This window comes from Crocodylus porosus, unplaced genomic scaffold (assembly GCF_001723895.1).
Source record: "Crocodylus porosus isolate Cpor-Errol unplaced genomic scaffold, CroPor_comp1, whole genome shotgun sequence".
Classification (NCBI taxonomy): Eukaryota; Metazoa; Chordata; order Crocodylia; family Crocodylidae; genus Crocodylus; species Crocodylus porosus.
Genome location: NW_017728943.1, coordinates 64,468,703 through 64,492,552, shown reverse-complemented (window position 1 = coordinate 64,492,552; position 23,850 = coordinate 64,468,703). Strand labels below are relative to the sequence as shown.

The window sequence follows — 23,850 nt, the reverse complement described above, 5'->3', positions numbered from 1 at the left end:
TCTACATACCTTAAGATACCAGGCGGCTTGTGAATGCTGCGATGCTGAGGCAGATGGAGCGTCCCACAGAAGCGCTTGGTAGCAGACCCAGAAGTGGACCAGAAGTGCTTCTGGTCTACTTCTGGGTTCACCGGGCAGTGCATGGGCCCCCCACCATGACCCTCTTCCTCGGTGACTGGAGCCTCCTAAATCTGGGGGGGGGGGCACCTTGGGTCCCTCCGTGGCTAATCACTAAGCCAGAGGGGCGCAGGTGGAGGTTGGGGGGCCCTGCGCACTCCCAGAGGGACCTGGAAGTGGACCAGCAATACTTCTGGCATACGGGGGGACCCCCTGTGCTCCTGTAGGATGCTCCATCCACCCCACCTTCACAGCATTCACAAGCCATGCCTGGTACCTTGAGGTATGTACAATAAACATTTAAAGCTGTGTCTATGGCTGAATTACTGAATCTCCAAATCAGCATTGAATCTTCAGATTCAGCTGAATCAATTCATGGACAGTGATCTGAGTCAAGGAATTGAATCACTGTCCCTGATTCGAGCTGAATCTGAATCGAATACAGCCCGTTTCGCACACCTCTACTATTATGTGCTGAGGAATTTAGAATCAGGAGTAAAAATCCTTTGAGATGATGTCTTCAGAAAAGCCGAATGAGAGAAAGACAAAAGTAATTAACTTGATTTGCAGCAGGAATTTACACTGGAGGTATTTTATAACTGTAAAAGTGGTGAATGGGCTACTGAGGGAGGCTGTGGGATTTTCTTTACTGGAAGTTTTTAGGAATAGTTCAGACAAACACCTGTCAGAGATGTTCTAGGCCTACTTGATCCTGCTTCAGAGCAAGGGTTGGACTAGATCTCTTCTAATCTTTTTCATTCCTCCATTTCTCTGATTCAGTTATTCTAAATGGGCTTTACTTCTGTTTGTTTCAGTGGCACTATTAAGGAACTCAGTGGCGCATTTACAATAATTCAATAATTATTAATTATTCAATAATTCAATAATTCAAAGCAATAAACTCCAGAGCAGTTTGAGTCAGAGTAAACTACTCCTGGGTGCAATATCTACATGTGTGTCCAGGACAGCAGCAATTTGAGTCAAGGCAGAGCAGTTTACACCAGGGCCATTCCTGCCCTGCTCTGGCCTGGGCTCTAGGTGGTAGATTCAGGCAGAGGAGGGGCTAGTTGGGGCACAAGGGTGCTGAAAGTGTGGAGCCGTGTGGCTAGGTGGCAGGCAGGAGTCAGGCTCCTTGCTGGCTGGGCTGACCCAGCACAATTTACGCCTATGGTCAGCATCTACATATCCATTTAATCATAGTTAATTACTGTGTTAATTTACTGTGGCCTAATACCATTGCATACGTAGACAGTGATGCTTTACTCCACAGTGAACTAGTCTACTCGCAGTAAAGTGCACATATACATGTAGCCAATGTCATTCACACTGGGCCAGATTCTCAGCAAGGGTCAACTGATTAATTTCCATGTAAGTCAATATATAGAGATTTATACAATATTCCTGGACATTTTATTAAAATGTACAGGTCTTATATTTTTACAAATAATTTAGTACATTACATTGTACAATCAACTTTTGCTGTCTTTAGGTAGAAATACCTTGTAAAGGTGATCTAATATTTTATGTGAAGTGATAGGAGGCTGGAACTCCTGAATTTTAATCTCATCCAGGCTACGGTGAGAGGGGCAAGTCATTTAACCTCTGTAACTGTCTCCCTGTCTATAAAAAGAGGATAATAATACTTATCTACCTCCCAAGAGCATTATGAGGATTAATTAGTTAATGTTTGTACAACATTTTGAAAATGTAAAGTACTATGTAAGTGCTTGGTATTATTATTAAATGAAATAGAGATTATGCATGAACCTTGAAGATGGTGGAAAAAACAGAAGAATAATCTGTTCAGAATAATCTTGTTTTGTCAGTATATGAGAACAGGACTTAGGGGAAACTTCAATCTACAATGTGAAATATTTAAAGTCTGGTTTATCTGACCAGAATCTGTACCATAGAGCAGTCGCTCCCAAACTCTGACAGATTGCGCACCACCAATTTAAAATGATACCACCAGCAATTTTTTCAATTCAGCCTTAAGTATCACCAGCAAATTTTTGTCATATAAAGTAATTATAATAAATCTGTTAATGCATACCACTTACAGGTTGTCTGTGTACCACTAGCGGTACACATACCACAGGTTGGGAAAAGCTGCCATAGAGAATTCCAGATCCCATACATTCTTTTGGTCAGTTTTTAGTCAAGTGTTAGTAGGCTTGATAAATGAAGTACAAATAGGCTTTGGTCTTGAATTTGCTTTACTACATTGTTCCATTTAACATAGGTGTCTTTCGCAGACAATACAAGAAAAACATTGTCCTTCTTTAATTTTTCTTCTATTCATTCAGTAGTAGAGCACAGTTTTGTTTCTTTGTGGAAGACCCATATGTCATAGTGCACCTGAATTCTTTCATCTTGACCTTCAGTACTTCCATGTTACGTTGATTTTTCACATATGAACCACTCTGCTTTTTTTCAAGTGTTGCCATTAGCAATTTAATAGCTACTTACCATAGGAAAAAGTACAGATGTCTCAGGCTATTTCCTGGTGTTTCAGGAGGTATCACCAGTAAACATTACCCAAGCTGATTTTTGGATCTAAGTAGAGAAATGCACACTGGTAAAGACCTCATACAGACATTTTCTCTTGGGAGAGTCATTGCTCCCTGAGGAGATACCAAAAACGTACAGATCTTTAGGCTTTTTCTCCCAAAGTAAAAAAGGGACTAATAACTTGGGAACAACCAGGGTTAAATTACTGCCAGGACAGTTTCTCCTGGGATAGTGAATGTCTGTACATACTGTGACTTCTTTCAGAAGAGAACACAGTCCTTCAGCATTCCTTCTGCAACTCCAGGGAGACAGTGTGTCACTCTAGCCATACTCTGCTCTCACAGGAAGAAGAACCCATCCGCTTCACAATCTCCACATTGGGCTGCAAGAAGACACAGGCTGACCAGGGTCAGTCCAGGTCAACCAATCAGGGCTGCCCTATGCATTGCTGCCATCTGGCACCAGCAGACTAAGGGAGCCTGAAGAGCATGCTGAGATGTGTCACAGTGCCCTTCTCCCCACTCCCTCCCCTTACTGCACAGTGTCTGCACTGCAAGCTCTCCACTTCTCAGGGCCTCTACATTCCAATATCTGTACATATGGCTCTGGGTAATTTTTTCCACTAGGAGAATGAACCTGTAAGAATTATCCCAGATTATTTGAATGCAGCGAAAGAGTAGCTTTTAGTTGCTGAATATTTTTTTTTAATCTTCAGTGCCTGTCAAGACTCACAGGACCAAACTGCCAATCTGCCAAAACTCTCATATATGAAATAGTATATGACAATTACTTAAAATGATGCAAACACAAAATTGTTCATACATGAATTAAAAAAAGTCTCAGTAATCCGATTACTGACTACTACCCAATTCATTCCTTTAGCATTACAGCAGTTCCTCTATGCTCTGCTTTTGCTGTTCTTTTTTCTGGTCTCTATATTTTTAAAAAATAATTTTGAACACATACCAAATACATAACTTGAGTCTAAAATGAGTGGCGCCCCTGTGAATGAGCAACACTTGAGAAATATGATCAATAATATAACAGAAAAAGCAGTGAAAAGAAGTGGTCTATTAGGTGAACATTTCCCAATCTTTTTCACCCCATGGCACACTTACAAGGCCTTTTTGATCCCATGGCACACTGGAAGGATGCGAAGTAGGGGCAAGGTGGCATGCGGCCCTATGTGAAACAGGAGCAGCGGTGGCGTGCAGTTAGACATGATGTGGGGGGGTGTCACAGGGCCAGCTGGGATGTGATGTTGGCACAGGGCCACAGTGGCGGCACTGGCAGGACCCCCTCCCCACCCGAAGCCACACCCCCCCAGATTCTGCAGCACACCTGGTAATGTCTGATGGCCAGAGATGACCCGAGCAGAGTGTGGGGCTTGGGGCAAATCAGCCTGTGCAAGGCCCTGCTCACAGATGCAAGGAAGCCAGTAGCAGATTTGGCGGTGGGGTGTGGTGGTGCCAAGCGGCCAGGTGTGAAGCTGGCGGCAGCACTGAGTCACTGCTGTTGCTCTGTCTGGCTCTACGGGGCCCCCCAAAGCACAGGGCCTGGGGCAGTCATCCCGATTTGCTCCCCCTCCCCCAGGGATGGCCCTGCTGACAGCACACCAGTGTGTTGCAGCACACTGGTTGGGGAACGCTGTATTAGGCTTCATTTGCTTTATCTTGTGACTTTACACCCTATTGTAAGTTATTGCTGAATGACAACTAATTTTTGCATTTCATTTTGAAGTAGCATGTAGTGATGGTCATATTGTACAATCACACACACACAAGCATATACATAGAGTCATGTATATCAGATGGGTAAGCACTGTGTAAGCACTTCAAGCCACCTAGACTCCTGACCTTCAGAGAATGCTGCACAGTGTTTTCTTGGGGAAAAGTAAAACAAGATGACCACTGGGATTTAGCAAGAGATGACAGGGTCCTGTGGGTGCATCAACATGTGCATTTAAGCATGACTAAATTTAATGCACATGAAGCTAATGCACATTAAACAATTTTTGCCAGATGTCTACATGTACAGACACAGCACTAAAGTTAGTGCACTTGACACTAAAGTTAGGGCCAAGTCCCTGCAACCCTGCCATGTGCCCCTAGTGCTGGGTTGTGTCTACACATGCGTTAACGTGTTCTAACTGATCACACTTAAATTTGATACCTAAATTTGATTTAGGGACAGTTAGCCTAATTTTGCCATTTTTAATGCATATTAAGGGTGTGCATGTGTAGGTGCATGCCCATAATGTGCATTAACATGTCTCGTGTAGATGTGACTTATATGGTTGAGTTCAAATTGTATTTGGATTCAGAATGTAATTCTTTTTAGGTCAAAGAGGTTTTGACTGTAGGAGAAATGGAAATCTGAAGTGTGTATCAAACTAAGTAGTGTTATTCATGTGATTTCCTAGGCAGTTTGTTTCCATCACAAGCCAAAGAAAAAAGTTTTTTAGTACAGGTTTCAATTACTGAGTATCTTTAAAATCTATTGAAAAAGTAAAATCAGCATCCATTTGAGTGATGCCTTGGTAGTGCATCAGTTAACTGATGTCACATATAAGCATAACTGGAAAAGCCAAAAGTGTGTCTTATGTATGTCAAATAAAAATCCTAGATCAAGTTTAGGGCTTCATTCCTTCTCAAGCATTACAACTTAGTGTAATGGCATTTGACAGTATTGGCATTTTTATATGACTTCTTTTGGCTAACTCAGCATTCTGAAAAAAATAAATAGTATTTTCACTTTGTGATTGAAAGGGTTAAATGGTACCAATTCATTACCACTCACAAAAGGATTTATTTTGTTCTCATAAATCAGTTTTATTCCACATTTTTATTATTCTCTTGGGTCAGCTATTCCAATTGAAATCAATACAAGTGCAAGTGACACAATCAATCTAGATATTTGATTATGGATTTGAGACCCCCAGTTTTACTTTGTGTTGTTTGGCTAGTCTCTTTCTGATAGTCTCTCTGGAGAATTGAAAAGTCTTATTGGCAACCATGAATTATGAACACAGATTCAAAAACCAGATAATAATCTTTATTTATGTACTGACATTTCCTTTAGGAAGAATGAGCGAGGCATCAAAGGATAGAGCTGAAGTTTGTAAAGCTTATAAACTTTTTTATTGTATTATATCTCTCTTGAAATTTATAAGACCTCATAAGTTATCCATGAAACCCAAACAAAAGAGATCAAATCAATTGCTATATGCTGTATTGTCAGTACAGCATCACAAGCATTGTAAACATTACGGTTTGCCACTTTGCAGTCATTCACTCATATCTGAGTTTTTCCCATGCCTCCCAGGCAGTGGGACAGAGAAGTGTTGGCCAATCAACAGTATATAGGGGTGTTTTACATTTTGGGCACTAGGTTATGCCCAAGAAAAGATTGCATTAAATTTTTTCAAGAAAGTAATAAACTTTCTGTAGTTTATGTGGACTCCTTCCTATCTTTGTACTACACTGAGAATCTTAGCCTGTGTGGGTCTCTTAGTATTGTTGGCAGTGTTGTTTGATTGGCCCTATCACTTCATGCACTGAAGCACAGGGCAGATTGTTCATGTCCCCTGCATAGGCTGTTGGGAGAGAGTAGGAAGTTCCTTGCAACTTGCCTTCCAACTCTTAAAAGTATCTTCATGCTAGAAGGTTTTTGGGTTTTTTTTCGTGTACTGTAGACATGGACAAATCTTTGATCCTAATTATTGTTTACCCTAAACTGACCCCATCTTTGTAAAGCGATTTACAGATGACAAGTGCTGGGCAGGTCCTAGGTAATGCTATGGGAGTGAAACTACCTACTGGGCTCGTCTACACGTTTATTAATGTGCATTGCCTATTGCACATTAAAATTGAGTACTTGCAAAAGGAACAACTAAATAAATTCACAGTAGGCTGCTCTACTGCGCATTAGCATGATCACATGCTTTTTTTCAGGATGGTTAATGCTTAGTAGACTAGTAGCACAGTTTTCACATGATGCTGTTATACGCAGTCAATCAGTCTGCTGTGCATTAAACATCTTGTGTAGATGTGCCGACTGGAAACTACCTTGTTTATAAACTCTTTAGGTGAGAGATCCTTCTGTTTTAGAACACATATTAATAGAAACTAGCACAGTGAGACCCATATCCTTGACTGGTACCCCTAAATGCTATTGTGGTACAAATAATGAATAACAATGATTAAGAATATGCCTGGGTAGCAATTCCGCCATGTTCCAGTAGTGCTGTATGAATAGAAGTTTCTTAGTGAAACAAGCTCATTCATTAGGGCTGTGTGAAGCTTCAGTCCCCAATTCGGTTTCGCAGAGATTCGGCCCAATTTGGTGGCAGAGTCTCCAAATTGAATCAGAGTACCCTTTAATCTCTCCGAATTGAATTAGAACCCCCCAGATTGATTCAAAGAGATTTGGAGATTCAGACATAGTCACCGTTTTAAATGTTTTTTCTACATACCTCTAGGTAGAGGGGGCTCATGAGTGCTGTGATGCTAGGGTGCATAGAGTGTCCCACAGAAGCATGGAGGTCCTGTCCTGTCCAGTTCTGGGTCCACCAGGGAGCACGCAGGGAGCCCCCCCTCATCCCCCCAGCTCAGTGACTGGTACCTCCTGGGTCTGTGGGGGCACCCACGGTCCCCCTGGCAGACCCAGAACTGGACTGGAAGTACTCCATGTGCCCCAGCATCGCAGCAATCACAAGCTGTACCTGCTACCTCAAGGTACATAGAAAAAAAAAAAACATTTAAGCTATGTCTATGTCCGAACCACTGATTCTCTAAATCAGCATTGAATCTTCAGATTTGGATTCACCCAAATCAAATCAGGGACAGTGATCCAAATCAACGAATTGAATCACTGTCCCTGATTCGGGCTGAATCCAAATCCAAATTGAATAGGGCCTGCTTTGCATACCCCTATCAGGCATAGATTATCTGAATGATGATGAGAACATAATGAAAGACTCCTAGAGGAAAATTTCCTGGTGCATACCTCAATTTGCTGACATCTAAAGGAAGCTAATATGAGTACCCATGTACAAGACTCTTGGAAGTAAACAGAATTGGAGAGAGGAAGGAAACATTTATTGGACTTATACAGGGTACAGTTCCCAACAGTAATCATCTACTGGTCATAATATAAGGGCTTTTCTTGCCTTTCTAACCCAGGACCTCTGGAGCAACTACCAAAGAGAGCTGATACAAGAATGGGCACATGCTTCACCAGAAAGCAGCCTGTTCCTCCTCTGAGCTTAAAGTCAGTATGCTGCCCTGGTCTGTTTTCTCAGGGGCCCTCTTCAGCAGGGAACCTGGTTTTCTCTGATAAAAAAATTCAAAATTTTTTTATAACAGTCCAAAATTCTCTGATTAAAACCCCCCAAACCTGCATTTTTCTGCGATTAATATGAAACACCACTATATATTTAGGTATCAGTTTAACACAATGTTTTATTGATATATTTACAATTTAAAAGTAATTTGGAAGCCCACCAGTGCCTCAATCATTATAATAAAATTAATTCTAAATACCTATACATTTTGGCATTTGATTTTGTTTTTCTTATTATAGACTATCAAAGCTACTCCTGCCCTCTTCACTCAGCAGGATGTGGGTTCAGCTGCTGTGGGGCACTGGATAGCCCTGATATGCTGGTGCCCTGCCCCTGCCCATGGCACAGTCTGCTTCTCCCCACCTCTGCTGGTGCCCCTCACTCCCTACCTGCACCTCTTCCCTCCCTCCCAGCCTTGCTGGAGGTGGCCCCCAGCTTCCCCTCACCTTGCTCAGCTCCACATGGACTCACAGGATGGTGGTCTACAGTGACACAGTGGGGACGGCCTCCAGCATGATGTGCATGCAGCATACTGTGCTGCAGAACCACAGGCAGCAGTTGGGGCCTTGGGCCACATGCTGCCCCATACTGCTGGCTATGGCTGAGGCTGTGGCACAGCAAGGAGGACCAATGCTATGCTCCACAGGAGCAGCAGGAAGCTGAGCTTGACTCTGGCCCAGGCAATGCTGCAGGCAACAGGAGGAGGGTGAGGGGCTCCAGGTGTTCTGCATCCCACCCCCGTGTGGCTGCAGCTTCAGTGACTTCAGCACATGTGGGCAGTAGAAGAATGCATCCAGCTCTAGCACAGGCAAGAGGGACAAGTAGGGGACACAAGTGGCACTGCCCCACCTTGGGTGGGGGCTCCTGTGCCATGCCAGGTGGCCTGGCCATGGGCCCCCTCCCTAAGGAGCGTCTCCTGGCTTCTGCTCCCTTGTCCCTGAGAACATGGACACCAGCCCCCAGTGACACCAGCCCCCAAGGCTTCTCCCACCACCCTGCCTTGCTGTATTTATGTCATGTGGTGCCTCCTGATTCTGATTGCCTTCCCTACTTCCACCCCAGCCCCAAGCAACTCCTTTCAGACTGAAATTTTGCTAACCTGAAAGGGGAAACCTACAGTTTCCTATCTGAAAGGGGAAAATCTAGGTTTTTTCTCCTTTAAATGGGAAAACACATTTTTTCTGCAGGAAATGGAAAACCCAGATTCCTGTACTTCAGACTCTGCATCTTTACACAGGTATCTGTAAAAGATTGTCAGTTTTTTCCTTACCTGAGTTCACAGAAAGGACTGAGTAGATAAGAATGTGTCTTTTCATATTCTCCATATTAGGATCACACTGACAAAAATATATAGTTGTTTTCATGTACTAGTTGTAATCCTTTTCCTCTTTTCATTTGGGGCTCTGAAAGTACTTTCAAAATACTTTAATGAATTAAGTATCTTTGTGGGCTTCTTAGGAAAGGTATTTATGGAGGGGGCAACTGAGGAAGAAAGAGAATGAGTTGTGTGGGGTGTGTTTATTCTGCCTTTGGGGCAATCCCAAGGTTATCACTAATAAAGAAGCCCCAGTCACATAGTCCTCCTCTGCATGTACTGCATGCTGAAACAGTGTTGTGCACTGTGGTTTGAATGGTGCTGAGCACACTGAAGGCTGAAAACTAACAGTATTCCTGAGCATATACCAAAAGACAACTGTGTATCAGTTGTGGAATGGGAGAAATAAGAGGGGGATTCTTTTTCAGTGGTTTTCTCAGGATCGCTACAGGTATATCCGCAAAAAATGAAATTCAGCCAAGACTCCTCTCAATCCAGTGCTCTTCTGGGCTTTTTCTCTTTATTCTTTAAATTTTCTCAACCTTTTTTTTAAACTAGAGAATCTTTTCGTTATTATGGGACACACAAAAAAAAAAAGGAAGTATTTTTGATTGACAATCCTACACAAGTTGTGAAGTATTTATTATTAACAGGAGTACAAGCCCACTTGGGATTGATAGTTGTAGCTAGTGTTGCTGTTTTACCAGAGTAACTTTGAACTATCTTTCTTTTAAGAGGAACTCTTGTCACATTCAGCTACCCTTTCCAACACGTCAGAATGGAAATGAGGATTCCCTATGATAAAAGAGAGTCAGTTTCAGAACACAGTTTGAAGGCTTGAGACCATGATCCATCTATAAGAACAGCATATCTGCCAGCTCAAGAGCCGAGGAACAAATAGCTGCTCAGCTGATTGATACAAAGGCAGCAGTGCACTCATTTGGAAAAATAACACTTTCTTGAAAAGAGGAACAATAACTCAAACTGAAAAGCAGAAAACATGCACTTAAAAAATTGGGAGGATAATTGGGATAATGCTGGAAAATAACCCGGTGGTTTTACAATTATGAGTAAATGATAACCACCTGAAAAAGGTCAAAAGAAAAGATTCAGCTGCTTCTTAATGGCATAAAATCAATGGCATTAAGTGTTTCCTTTTTCTTTTTAATTTCCAGTTCTTCATTAGAAATGCTAGAAGAGGGGAGTGGAGGTAAAAGAGGATATAGATGGGAGCAAATGAGCTTTTGCAGGAGAAAATGAAGAATACAGAAGAATGGGCAGAATGAACTTGTAGTAAAGCAAGTCTGAACAGTCTCATAGCTTTTTCCTGAGGCACTCAGTAGTACAGAACCAGGAACAGGAAGGAAGGAAGGAGAAGTTTGTTGTCAGCTAAGACAGGGAACTGAAGGACTGAAATTCTTGGTAAGAATAGAAGAAGGAAGAGAATGCATAGTAGGAGCCAACTCCTGAGCTGGTACAAGAGAGAGAAGAGAAAGCAGGGCAAGGTGAAATGAAAAAATCTTGAACTTCAATAGACTGAAGTCCAGGAAGGACCAAGTAGAGATCTGGTTGCTCAGTAGACGGTGCTAATTTATAGAAAATAATAATAGGGTTATTGTAAGATCAGAGAGAGGGAAGCATTTACTAGATACAAAAGCATGAGTTTTTTTGGTTAGCAGGGTAGTTTATAAAGAAAAATGCTACAAGCTCAAATGAGGAGACAGGTGGGTAAATGTTCAGGCAAAACATACTTCTTGAAGATGAGGTTGTCAACGATGAAGGTCGGGATTGAGAAAAGGACCTTAAATTTTACATAATAGGAAAGGCATGGGGCTTAAATCTTGCGTTATTTTATAGCAGGGAAGGGATTATATTACCTTTTATTCCTATTCTTTATACTTAATATTGAAATTCAAATATTAATTGGGCCCATTATTCATCTCTACCCAAAATTTCAAGGAGGAAAAAAAGACTATCATGTGTTATAATGATCTACAAAGGCAATGCTGTCTATAGGTTACATCTGAAGTCTGGTTGAGAGGCTTACTGGATTCTTTCTCCCAGTCTGATTCTAACTTTGTTGTTGTCTGTTGACATGAGGTGGCAAGACAGAACCTCTGCATGCTTGCATACCCATAGGAAAAAGAAGTACAAAAAAACAAGAAAGGGGAGAGAGAGAACCAGGCAATGTTGTGCAAGTGAACAAAATAATGCCTGTGTAGTCCTCTGAAATTCTCAAAAGGAAGGTTCTTTGGGATAAGTTTTGACACTCTTAAATGTTAAGTAGGCCCACATGAATAGTCCACTGAACTCAATTTAAGAATTTGTAGAGAAAGATTATTCTCTGTGTAAGAAGTAAAGATATGAAAATCTGGTCCTATGTAAAATATGCATGTTGTAGTAATGTGTTAGAGTGCAAAACAAAGTCGGAAACCTAGTCTTAGCAGATTGTATATTTTACAATACAGTGTACAGAATATTTGTTGTGTTGTTTTTTTTAAATAGCATGTGGCAAAACCACCACATTATTCTAGAAGATAAAGTAATGCTGAAAGGAAATAATCTAGTATTAAGTATTTATGATGATGAATACTTTATATGGTGCTTTTAATCTTGAATGATCTCCCTCCGCTTTATACATCACCAACATAGAATGCCATTAAAACGTATCTAACTCTGGGGTGGAGAGCAACAGTCAACTATAGTGGAGCACAGTGCACCACAGGAAGTGAAAAGAATGAACTTTTATCCAAAGATCCCCCATCTTACAAAATGAGTGACGTCTATAGAAAATGGAAATAATCTTGATTTTTAAGTTTTTATCTTAAACTCCATGAATTTAATAAACTGCTTGATGTTGATGATTCTTTACTTTAGTTTCCAAAGAAACATATGATACTGGTACAAAAATAACAAATATTTTAGGAGAAATGTTTGCTCACTTATGCAGTGTTTCAGTTTAATGTCTTTCTTTTGCCCTTAAAATTTACATTTTGCTCCAAATGGGAAGGGTATCTTAAAAGAAATAAATTCTGGCAAAAAATATAGTTTTTAAAGGTAAGATAGAATATACTTACGTTTGTTCTACTTCCTTTCTCATTACAGTCTTTGTCAGGAGAATGGTTTCATGTTGTGCCATTTTCTGTTCTCGTTACAACCTTTGTCACATGAATAAGATATCAGAATGCTAATGACTAATATACAGTATTCTGTGTCTGCTGATACTATACTGTACTACTGTGACCTTTGCAATATTATGTATTCTGATTGGCTGTCCATTTCACCTCTTCTCCACAAGTTAATAAGGCTGTAAAAAGGAGAGAACTTGAAATGGCCAGCCAGTCAAATTACAGAATATTGAAAAGGTCAGAGCAGTACAGCACACAGAAAAAAAATTACGGAATATATGAGGCATTAAAATTCTTGTGACAATGATTATAACAAGAATGGAAAAGGATACCCATTTATGTTATTTCAATCTAGTGAACCCCATAGGATGATGTACCCAGGACAGCAGTAATTTACGCACCACCAGTCAACATGAATTTTATACACCTATTTACCCTATTATTCAATCAAAAGGATGCACAGCTGCTTTGGAACCCCTTTTGAACTGTACTTCTAAAGATGCAGAGAACCTTCAAATAGAAACACCCACCAGCTAGAATGCCATGTAGAGGTTTACATTTTTTTGCAATCATTTACAGGTAGAACATGCCTTTTTTTTACTGCCTTATTTCTTCTATTATGTGTATTTTTATATACACACATATGTAGATTATATATTTTCTATATGAATATATAATGTCGATTATTTATTTATACATATATAGTCAATACAGTTCTTTTGATCTGCTTGCGTCATTTTTTGTCAGCCCTTTTTCCAAAAGTGAAAAAATTTATTTTTTTTTTGCACAGTGGCTGTTGGTCTTTTTTTAATGTTGGATTTTAGAATCATTCAATAATCAATGGTGTTTTCCGTTTTTTTTCTTTTAGTCTTCTCTCTCAGTATTTAAAAGTATGATCTTCCAGCACATTTACTGTGTGTTTTGTAACACCTCTTACTGACTATTTGTCCCAGCCTTGCTTACAGATCAACACCTCGCCGTGTCGTTTGACTTTTCTTCGCAATACGGCATGTAAAACCTACACTTTTTATTCTTCAGAACTGCTATAGAATGCAGCTCAAACTTAGTCAATTTTTAGAAGTCTGAGCCTCTGGCCATCCCACCCTTGTATTCACAGCAGGAAATGTGAGTCTCCGCAGGACCTTAAATGTTAAGATGCATATAATCTACAGGTTGTAAAGACTAGAGGGACCAGGAAACTTGAAAACTTGCCTTTCTGTATACACTTCACTACTCTACATAGCATATTCTACCAATTTTATATTCTGCCATGAACTTACCCCTAGTGTGATCAGTGGAAACTTTGACACAGATTTCCAGGTGATGAGACTTGTCTCAAAAGGCTGGAAGTCCTTACTACAAAGTGACTTTGTAATGACATGATAAACCTTGTGGATAGGGAAAGAGTTATCCAAAGACAGGATTCTCAAGAAGCAGACCTGCCTGCCTGCCTAGGTAGCAGTAGCAAGTCAGTGAGAAAAAGGGGTGACTTAATTCATATAGCTAGGAAAGGAAGAATCATGATGTTTCATCTTAAGGTAAATTAGTCAGTGAAATTATAATGTTGTGAATGAGATCCAAATCAGGCTCAAGAAATCAACCAGAAAGAGTAGTAGGGAGAGAGATGGGAGAAAGGAGAGAACATGGAAAAATCCTTACTGGGATAAGTAGAAAAGATAAGAATATGGAGAAACTATATGAGTATGGATGGCATTTAGTGAGGGATGAGGTGGCTGGTTTGATTTGGTTTTGGGGGGGTGTACAAATTAATGAGTGGGTCAGAATCTTAAATGTAATCTTTGGGGGAGATGCAGAGTGGATATCGGTATCTTTTGAGAGTCCTGCAACTTTCCAGGGGTGGCATTGGTTCTGGAAAAAGTAATTTTCTGTCTTTCTAGTTGGAAATGTGCCTGGTGAGTGGGTTTATCATCCAGGTGGTTATGGGAGCTTTCTTGGCAAAACACCCATGACAGATTATGTCAGGAAGTATAAGGCAGAAATCTGTAGGAATAATAGAAAAAATTGACAGGAGCAGAATAATGTTTTCTGAGGATTTACCCATATTTCAAACCATTGCTCATTTAGGAATATGGCACCCAGTCTGATAAAATGAGCTCAGCAGGGAGAATAGGGTGGAAGGAAGAATATTCATGAAAACCGGAAAGAAAGGTGCATCCACTTATACTCACAAATAGGTCCAAGCTAAAGCAAGTGAGGCAGGAATGGCACAGAATGATAGGAAAGTCTTATCATAGTAGCACTTTCTGTCAGGCTGAACCAATGCAACTGCATTTTCCAGCCCAGTGAAAGTAAAGTTTATGCAGTGAAAAGTGGTAAAGCTGCATATTGCATGTCACTCCCGGGAGGAGTAATTTGAGGACCTGCATTTTAAAAAAATATTCTAATATTTATTGGCCAGTAGCTGTACACCACTGGGCTGGGAAAAGGGATTTAAAAAAAATCAAAAACAAAAACAAAACCCTTTGTTCTGTGTATAATTTAAGTTGGAAAACTTGGCAATGTTCTTCAGAGAGGATTTGAACCTCTGTGTTGTCTAACTCATTGTACATGTGCAAGTTCATTTTTGGAGCTGAATAAAATGGTTAAGTAATTACATACTTCTCATAATTATTGAGTAATTATATACTTCTTATAATTGGTGAGTAATCATTCTGCTATAACTAGAACTTAATGTTACAACTAATTGTATAATTGCTATGTATTAATGCTGTTATCCAGGCAACTTAGAACAAAGTGTTACCTTGTCAATTTTTTTTTCCAAAATTGCATTAAAAAAAACACAGCATTGTTTATTACCTAACTGGAAAGTGATATTAAAAATGAAATAAAAACAAATGTATAGGGAAATCACATGTTCACTTGGGGTTGCAGAGACTTGCATGAAAGGATATATGTTAAAATATATCAGAAGTGTATTATAGATTTTATTTTATTTTTATTTTAACACATTCAGTGGCAGCCTACCTTTAAACAAGAAGGTCTGAAACATTAAATACATCTAACCCTGTCTAAATTTGGGTTTTAAAACTTGTCAGTTAATATATTTTAGCTAACATGTTTTAGAGACCTACTTTTATCATAATCTAGAACAGTGTTTATGTCATCATCTTCTCTCATATGGCTGGTAATCAGCAGCTCATATGCCTGTATCAAGTTTTGTGAGCCAATGAACAGGCATCCATTTGCAGTTCGTGACCACAGTCATGCCTTGGGCTGTTCTTGATACCCCATAGATGAAGCAGATGCTTTTATCTGCTTGGTGGTTTTCTGATGTTGTTCAGTGAAAACCAAATGTTGTGGGAAATCCAAGAGGATTTTCTGAGGGGTTAGCACTATCCCACAGTGCCCTTCACTATGACATTGGATCATGTAAAGGCCTTCTGAAAGCACATCCTTGATCTCAGAATGGTTTTTGAGATTTTAGCTAAGATTTTGGTCAATTCTGGAGGTCCTGTTGAGAGGACTTGATTGTAAGAGTCTCATTTATAATGGGCTCATTGAGTTGTATATCCAAGGACTTAGTATAGGTATTCTGGGACCAAACGGGTGCAGTACTCTACAATTAAGCATCCTGGAGCAAGTGCTGCTCAAAGGCATGACAGGGCAGCTTGGTGCCTGGGATAGCAGTAGCATATGGAGCCACCAGGACATGCCACGGGTAGTAAGACCAGCTATCAGCAGTGGTAATTATTTTTCTAGCTCTTCCCTGACACCCCTCAAAGTCAGTGTCCAGGGTGCTTAGTTACATTGCCGGCGCTGCTGTTTGGCATGCTCTGGGATTAGCACTAGACAGCATCCCTGGTCATTTTGTAAGTCTCTTATCCTGGCTTTGACTTTTTGAATGCCCTTTGTAAGCGGCTTAGAAAGGTCAAACTGGTCTCAGCTCATGCCAATGTATTGTAGGCTAGGTCTGCTTTCTGGCCACATAAACTTGTGCCCGGTACTTCCTGGCTGCTCTGCTGTTCAATAGATGGCTGTCATCGTTGTTTTTGAGGGCTTGGGGCATAGTTCCTGATAGCTGGAGTAGTCCTCAAGGATCCTGAGGTCAGCATTATTCATTAATGTTAATGAAATTCATGTGTTGGGCTAACAAAGCCATGTGTTTGGCATACATGGCTTTTCTGAATACTATTTTCTGTGCATCACTCATGTAGCTATTAGAGATCTGTGATGTAAATGTTGACCCCTGTGATGGACTATCGTGTATGGTCAGTATATTGCTAACCTGCTGGCCGAGGTGTATGAGGTATCTGTGGTCACTTAAAAGAGGAGGAAATAAGCTGTAAAGTTTGGGGTAGCACTTGAGGGCCCTGGAAAGCTCAAGGAGGAACCATATCTTCATGCCAAGTCAGAAGTAGAAGAGAAGTCAACTGCTGCTGTTCCAATATTTTGTTTTACTTTGGAAGCCTCTCTCTGTGTGGCTTGTAAGAGCTGGAATTTGGTTGCAGCAACCGAAGCTAGGATTTCAATGCAGTCTTTTCTTTGGGCAAGAGGCTCTGGGTGAATGATATAAATTGAGCAAGAACAGCCCTCCTGCTGAACTTCAGGTGGACAGGAAAGATACAGATAGGTAGCTGGCTTCCTATGGAGGATGGCATCATCAATCACCTCAGGCCAATTTTTTTTTTTATCTTTCTTCTCTGTTTTATGACAGGATACACTTGCTGCCCCCTTTAACTCTTCAGTTCTTAAAGAATTTAGAGAGATTTCATCTTTGCCAGTGACCTTTTTGTTTCTAGTGGCTTTCATAGTTTCATAGTAGTTTGGAGGTCAGAAGGGACCTGAACAGATCATTTAGTCTGACCCCCTGCCACTGGCAGGAGCACACACTGGGATCACATGACCTCAGACAGATGTTCATCCAACCTCTTTTTGAATTCACCCAAGGTAGGAGCGAGGACCATTTCCCTAGGAAGTTGGTTCCAGATCCTAGCCACCCTAACAGTGAAATAGTGCCTCCTAATCTCTAACCTGAACCTATTCTCCAGCAGCTTCTGGCCATTGTTCCTCGCCACCCCAGGTGCTGCTGGGGGGAATAGGGCCCTTCCTATTTGCTGCTGATCTCCCCTAATGAGTTTGTAGGCAGCCGTTTGCTGAGGCTGAACAGATTCAGGTCCCTCAGCCTCTCCTCATAGGGCCTGCCCTGTTACCCTCCAACCAAGCAGGTGACCCTCCTCTGAACCCTCCCAAGGCAGGCCACATCCTTCTTAAAGTGCGCTGCCCAGAACTGGATGCAGTACTCCAATTGTGGCCTAACCAGTGTCACCCAGAGTGGGAGTATCACCTCTCTGGACTGGCTTGAGATACATCTTTGGATGCACAACAAGGTACAGTTGGCTTTGCTGGCTGTGGTCTGGCATTGGTGGCTCATGTTCATCTTGGAGTCAATAATGACTCCAAGATCCCTTTCTGTCTGTGCTCACAAGGGGGGAGCTCCCCAGCTTGTATGTATGCTGTGGATTCCTTCTCCCCAGGTGCTGCACCCTGCATTTATCCACATTGAACCCTGTCCTGTTACCATCCCACTTCTGTAGTTTGTCTAAATCTAATTGCAGCCTCTCTCTCCCTTCAAGCGTGCCTACCTCTCCCCACATCTTGGTGTCATCAGCAAACTTGGACAATGTGTTTTCCACCCCCTTGTCCAAGTCGCTGATGAAGATGTTGAACAGTGTAGGCCCCAGGACCTAGCCCTAGGGGACCCCACTATTCACATCCCACCAGGTTGAGTACTGTCCGTCCACCACCACTCTCTAGGTGCGCCCCATCAGTCAATTTTTGACCCATCCAACTGTGTAGGTATCAATGCCACAGTCAGAAATTTATTAATGTGAATGGGGTGAGAGACAGTGTCAAAGGCTTTCTTAAAGTCCAGAAAGATTACGTCCATGGCAATACCATCATCCAGGGATTTAGTTACCTAGTCATAAAAGGCCATCAGGTTGGTTTGGCAGGACCTGCCTTTGATGAACACATGTTGATTTCCCCTGGGCATGATCTCCCCTGCTGGCCCCGCACAGATGTGATCCTTCATAATTTTTTCAAGGATTTTCCCCAAGACTGATGTAGGGCTTATGGGCCTATAGTTTCCTGGGTCCTCCTTTCTCCCTTTCTTATAAATGGGGACCACATTAGACAGTTTCCAGTCTCTGGGCACCTGGCTCATGGACCACGATCACTCATACAGCCGGGCCAAGGGCACAGCAATGACCCTCGCCAGCTCTCTCAACACCCGTGGGTGGAAGGCATCAGGGCCCGGAGATTTAAAAACATCCAGCCCTTCCAGAAGATCCCTAACTACATCTGTGCAGACCCAAGGCCTGGCAGTGCTATCCCCAAGATTGCCCCTACCTGTGGTGGGAGAACTGTCCTGGTCCCTGTCCAAGAAAACAGAGGCAAAGAACTTGTTAAAAATTTTGGCTCTCTCAGCTTTAGGGCAAGTCTGGTTTATAGGCCAGATTGGGCCCTCAGTGGACTCCATTCCCAGCAGCAGCTGCCCATGTTGCTCCAGTCACTTACCATGGAGACCCTGGCCCTATGCTGTCCCAGCCATACCACTCCTGGGGTCTTCATGCAAACCAGCCAGGGTGATATGGGCAGGGACTGCTGGGAAATGGAATCTGCCTGCTGGCCAAATCCACCATTTTGCCTAGCCCTGCTTTAGAGCCTCAGTCATTTCTCTTGTGGGGTATAGAAAAGACACAGAAGAAATTTTCTGAAGTATTCTTTCTATAAATTGTGTGATGCTGTTGGTGGGGGGTTTGGAAATGTGGAGAAAATGAGCAGTGATAGCATTTGCTGCCATTTGTGGCTGTCAAAATGACAGGGTCATTGGAGGGCTAGTGACTCCAAGCTGTTGAAGGAGGGCTGATGTTTTGAGGTTGGAGTCAAGAGATCAAGAGATGCTACAGTATCACTCCACCTTTGTAAGTGGCCTCCATTCAGGTTGTCACTCAAAGCTTTTGCTGTGGCTGGGTCTTTAGTCTTGTTGTACTGCTCTAGGAGGTTTTCTGCCTTACATGGCCAGTGTGCAGTAACTGGCCGAATGTTGTACTGTTGTTCAATGGCATTTCATAGTGTAACTCAAGCTGAACTTGGATTTTAATAAAGAGTAAAAACCCTAAATTATTCTGAATTATAACAAGAGGATTTATATTTATATTACTTTAGCTACAGAATGGTTTCATTTTGCCCTATTTCCCCCCTGTGCATCACTATTGTATGGCTAACAGCAAACACCAATGTCTGCAAGTTAAATGAACTACAAAATAATTGCAAGACTATCCAAATCAGAGTTCATATTAAGCTATAACTGGATGGGGCTGCAAAGGAAGAACACAGATATGATACAGTTTGTAACACAGTGTACGTGAGGATTAAATTAAAGATCCTGAAAGTGAATCAGAGAAGGCAGTGTCTGAAGAAATGCTTCAAGTTTTGTGGTGTGTAGTTTCACCAAATGCATATGAAAGTTAGACAACAAAAAATGGAAGCTGGGATTTTCATATACATAGGAGAAAATTCTTAAATGGCATATCTGTCACATTTGCTTTTTCCAATGAACTCAATGAAGAACTGAGGCTGCTGCTTGTGAGAATTACCACTTAATTCATATTTAGATGGGGTATAACATTAAATGTTCAAATGGAGATTCAGTCTTGCTCTTGTTGAAATTAATAGCAAAAATCCCATTGACAGCAATAATAGTGGGACTTGATTCTTAAAGAACAGAAAATTGCAATAGATACAAAAGCTAACTTTTGCTCTCCCCTCCTTCCTCCCTCCTTTTTTTCTTGACAGGTAATGCTAATTACACTATTATAAATGGCACACAGATCTTATACAACAGCAAAGACTTCAACGTATGGGTGCCCATTAGAGGACTGATTCCATTTTCCAACTACATGGTACAAGTAAATGCTTCTAATAGCCAAGGCAGCTTGATAAGTGATCCTGTAAAAATAGTTATGCCACCAGGGGGTAAGTATGAAAAAAGTATCATTTCTCTGAATGTAACAAATTTTCACATATTCTGCCAATCGCATTATTTGTTACTGCAAGACCTTACTTGAAGTTCAGAGCAACATGTTCATAATCAGCAGTTTTTATTACAAAATTTGTTCTTTTCAGTGTTTAGTATGACTGTATTGTTTAATTTTAAAGCTCTTTAAGTTATGAAAACAGAAGCAGATACGTAGTGAACAAAGATTGCATGCATGACATTTCTTGTAGTCTTTTTTTTTGTTAGTGGCTCTTGACTATGCCAGTCGAATATAAAAAAACTAAACAGAAGATATGTACATGCACTTGCACACAGCATGTAATGTGATGTTGTATAGAATTTGTATGCTATATACAAGAGCAGTATCTACTGGATATGTAATTAAGAGTTTTTTTCTTACAGGTACAAAATAGATTAAGCTATATACTGAGCTAGCTCTATAAATTGTGGTAGCTAGACTTAATTTATTGCTGATTTATGTTAGGTAAGTGTGACCACCCTCAACCTGTAGCTCTTGGCCATACTACTGCCCTCTGGCAGAGAGGAACTTGACTTGCTCTCCCAGCCATGTCATAGCTCAAGGATGGGCAAAATACAGCCCACAGGCTGGATCCAGCCCAAGAAATGATTTTACCTGGCCTGTGGCTGCTCCTCTGAAGGAGAATTGTATCTATCCCACAGTTACCTTGGCTTTTGGTGCCTCGCACCCTTCCCCCAAGCCAGCCAGCTGCAGGAACAGCAGCAGGAGGTATTCCCTTCCCCTCCTCAGCTGGCCCTGCCTCTTCTGCCCGCCAGCCCCCAGTGTAAGCTCCAAGACAGGGGGCACCTAGCTCCTGACCAGGCTTCTGCATGGTGAGGCTGTTTGCTTCCCGCTCTGACCCTGCGCCCAGTGAGTCAAAGCTCAGGTAAAGTTCAAGAGGAAGAGGGCCAGGAGCTATGGGATATCCAGGCCCTGCCAGGCTGGTGCCTTATAGGGGCATGGGCACCAGTGCCATGCTGAGTTCCCACATGCCACTTTAGGCCTCACCATATTGGGTGTATCTGAAGCAGGTGGTGTAGCTCCTGCTCAACCCTGAGTCCTTGACATACTGCTGGGCTGAGCCAGTGTTGTGCTGTATTCCAATATGGTGCCTTGGGCCATGTGGGTGCAGCTGGCATGGCTCCTTTAGTTTCTGTAGTATCTGTCTCCCACCCTTTCTCACCACTCTTCCTCAAACTGTCTCAGTTTAATAGTCCCAACCCTTGCATATGCAGGCTTCTTCATAAAGATAATCCTTAAATATTATTCCCTTACCAAAATTTTGGCTTGTTTCCTTTGAAAGGCTATTAATTGGTCCCACAGTGTCACTGTAGGTTTGCTCATGTCTTATCCAGGGTGGGGCCTAGCTCTGGGTCCTTTGGATACAGAATAACTAACAATGCCTCTTTCTCTTTCTATGGTTTTAACATGTTCACATGGTATGTTTGTCTTTGCTTTTTCCCCCCAGGTAATCTGATTTCATAATCCACAGGCCCTATTCACCTAATGACTTCATAAGGCCCTTGCCATTGGGCCAGCAATTTTGATTCCTGATCAGGGAGTAGTGTTAAGACCCTAACCCCCACTTCAAACTACTGGTCCCAGGCTTGTCTATTGTAGGAGTCTTCTTGCCTCCCTTGAGCTTCCTACAAGTTCTCTTTTGCTAATTCTCATATGACCTTTGATGTAAAATTGCTGCCCTGGTTGGTAGGGCTGTGCAAAGGTTTGGTTGCTGATTCGATTCGGAGGAGATTTGATTCAATTTTGGAGGCTGAATCTCTGAATCTAAATTGAATTGGGAGACCAGTTAAAAGGTCCAAATCAATTCAAAGCCTCCAAATTGATTTGGAAAAGATTCAGAGGTTCAGGCAGTTGCCACTCGCTGCCACAGGAAGTAGACCTGGATTCTGTGCTGGTTAGTAGGGGGCCAGGCTGGAGGAAGAGGAAGGGGACCATGGGGGGACCTCCACCAGGCCCCATCCCCTGCCTGCTCCCCTAGCCCCCCTGAGTGCCCCTTGACCCTCACCCACTCTCTCAGCCCTGTCAATGACTGTCCTGCCCGGCCCAGCCCCAGCATCCTGGTGCTTTGCAGGGGGGGAAAAAAGCCCTTCACTCACCGGCTGCTGCAGTAGCTGTTGGGACCTCTGGGGGCTTGTGGCAGAGCCCTCCCCCATGCAGTGCAGGGCAATGGGGGGCAGCAGGGATCACCCACCCATCTGCCAGGAACCAGTGAGTGGGGGGCTTTTTTTATTTTTAAGTGACAGGATACTGGGGCTGGGGGCAGCCATTCATGGGCTGGGAGAGCGGGTAGAGGATAGGGCTTGTTCAGTTCAGAGATTTGGCTGATTTGGCAGTGGCTGAATCTCTGAATTAGATTCAGTCAAATTGATTCAGGACAGTGATTCGAATCACTGACTTGAATCACTGTCCCCGAATCAGCTGAATCTGAATCTGAAGCAAATACTAGCCACTTTGCACAAGCCTACTGGTTGGACAGTATTTCCCTTAGTTAGTCAACCCTTGTGAAAAACGTTAATAGTTTCCTCACAGTCTTAGGAGCTGTAACTGCTTGCATTGGAACCACTTCTGGATAACTGGTTTCATAGTCCAGTAGGACTATGAAACCATAGTCCATTGGTACCCTGCAGCACTCTTTTCTATGGGACCCATGATGCCTATTGTGACCTGCTCAAAGGGCAGTTCTGACATCAGAATACGTGCGGCCACTGGGGATTTCCCAGGGGCCCCAAGCTGGCAGGCTGGGGAGGACTTGCAGAATCTGGCTACATCTGTATGAATGCCAAAAAAGCTTCAATAGCAACTGTTCTTTGGTGTGAGGGGGCGGTGGCTAGGGGCGGCCGTGAGCTCCCTAGCGCCGCCTACCGTCACGTTAGGGTGACGTAGCACCCTCAGAATCTCGCCCGCCACGACTTTGATGGTTAAATATATAATGTGGAGGCTGCCAGTTTCCCTAATGGACGGTCTTGTTGTTCGTCCCTATTCCAGACTGGGGATTCGATATGCGTCCTGCCTTAAGGGCAATGCGTGCCTCCAAGCCTCCCCCTCAGCACGCCCCAAGCCTCGCAGCTGTTCTGGGGGATGCTTGCGCGGTCCCTCGCCCCTCTGGTGCCCTTGTTCTCTCTCTCGGGCACCGGGGCTCCTCGCCCACTGGGCGCCTCCTTGGGTCGGGCCCCTCTCTCACCCATTCCCCGCGCCCTGGGCCTGTCCCGCTGGCGCCCAGCTACTTGCTGGCGCCTCCTGGGTCTGACTAGCTAGCGCCACTTGATACCGGTGCTCCTGGGCCGGGTTCTAGCCGGCACCTGGCTAATTGCCGGCTCCGTCTTAAGTCTGGAGCGATCCCGCCGCCCTAGTCTCGGCGCCCTCGGGCCAGCTCGC

At 42.6% G+C, this 23,850-nt stretch overlaps 1 protein-coding gene across 1 annotated transcript in view; it reads left to right on the top strand.

Annotated features, from left to right (window-relative positions):
• Positions 1-23,850, top strand: part of USH2A (usherin) — a 652,515-nt gene that overhangs the window by 368,978 nt on the left and 259,687 nt on the right. The window contains exon 37 of the mRNA XM_019549473.1: positions 20,234-20,413. Within this exon, the coding sequence (XP_019405018.1) occupies positions 20,234-20,413 (180 nt within the window). The remainder of the gene's footprint in view (positions 1-20,233; positions 20,414-23,850) is intronic.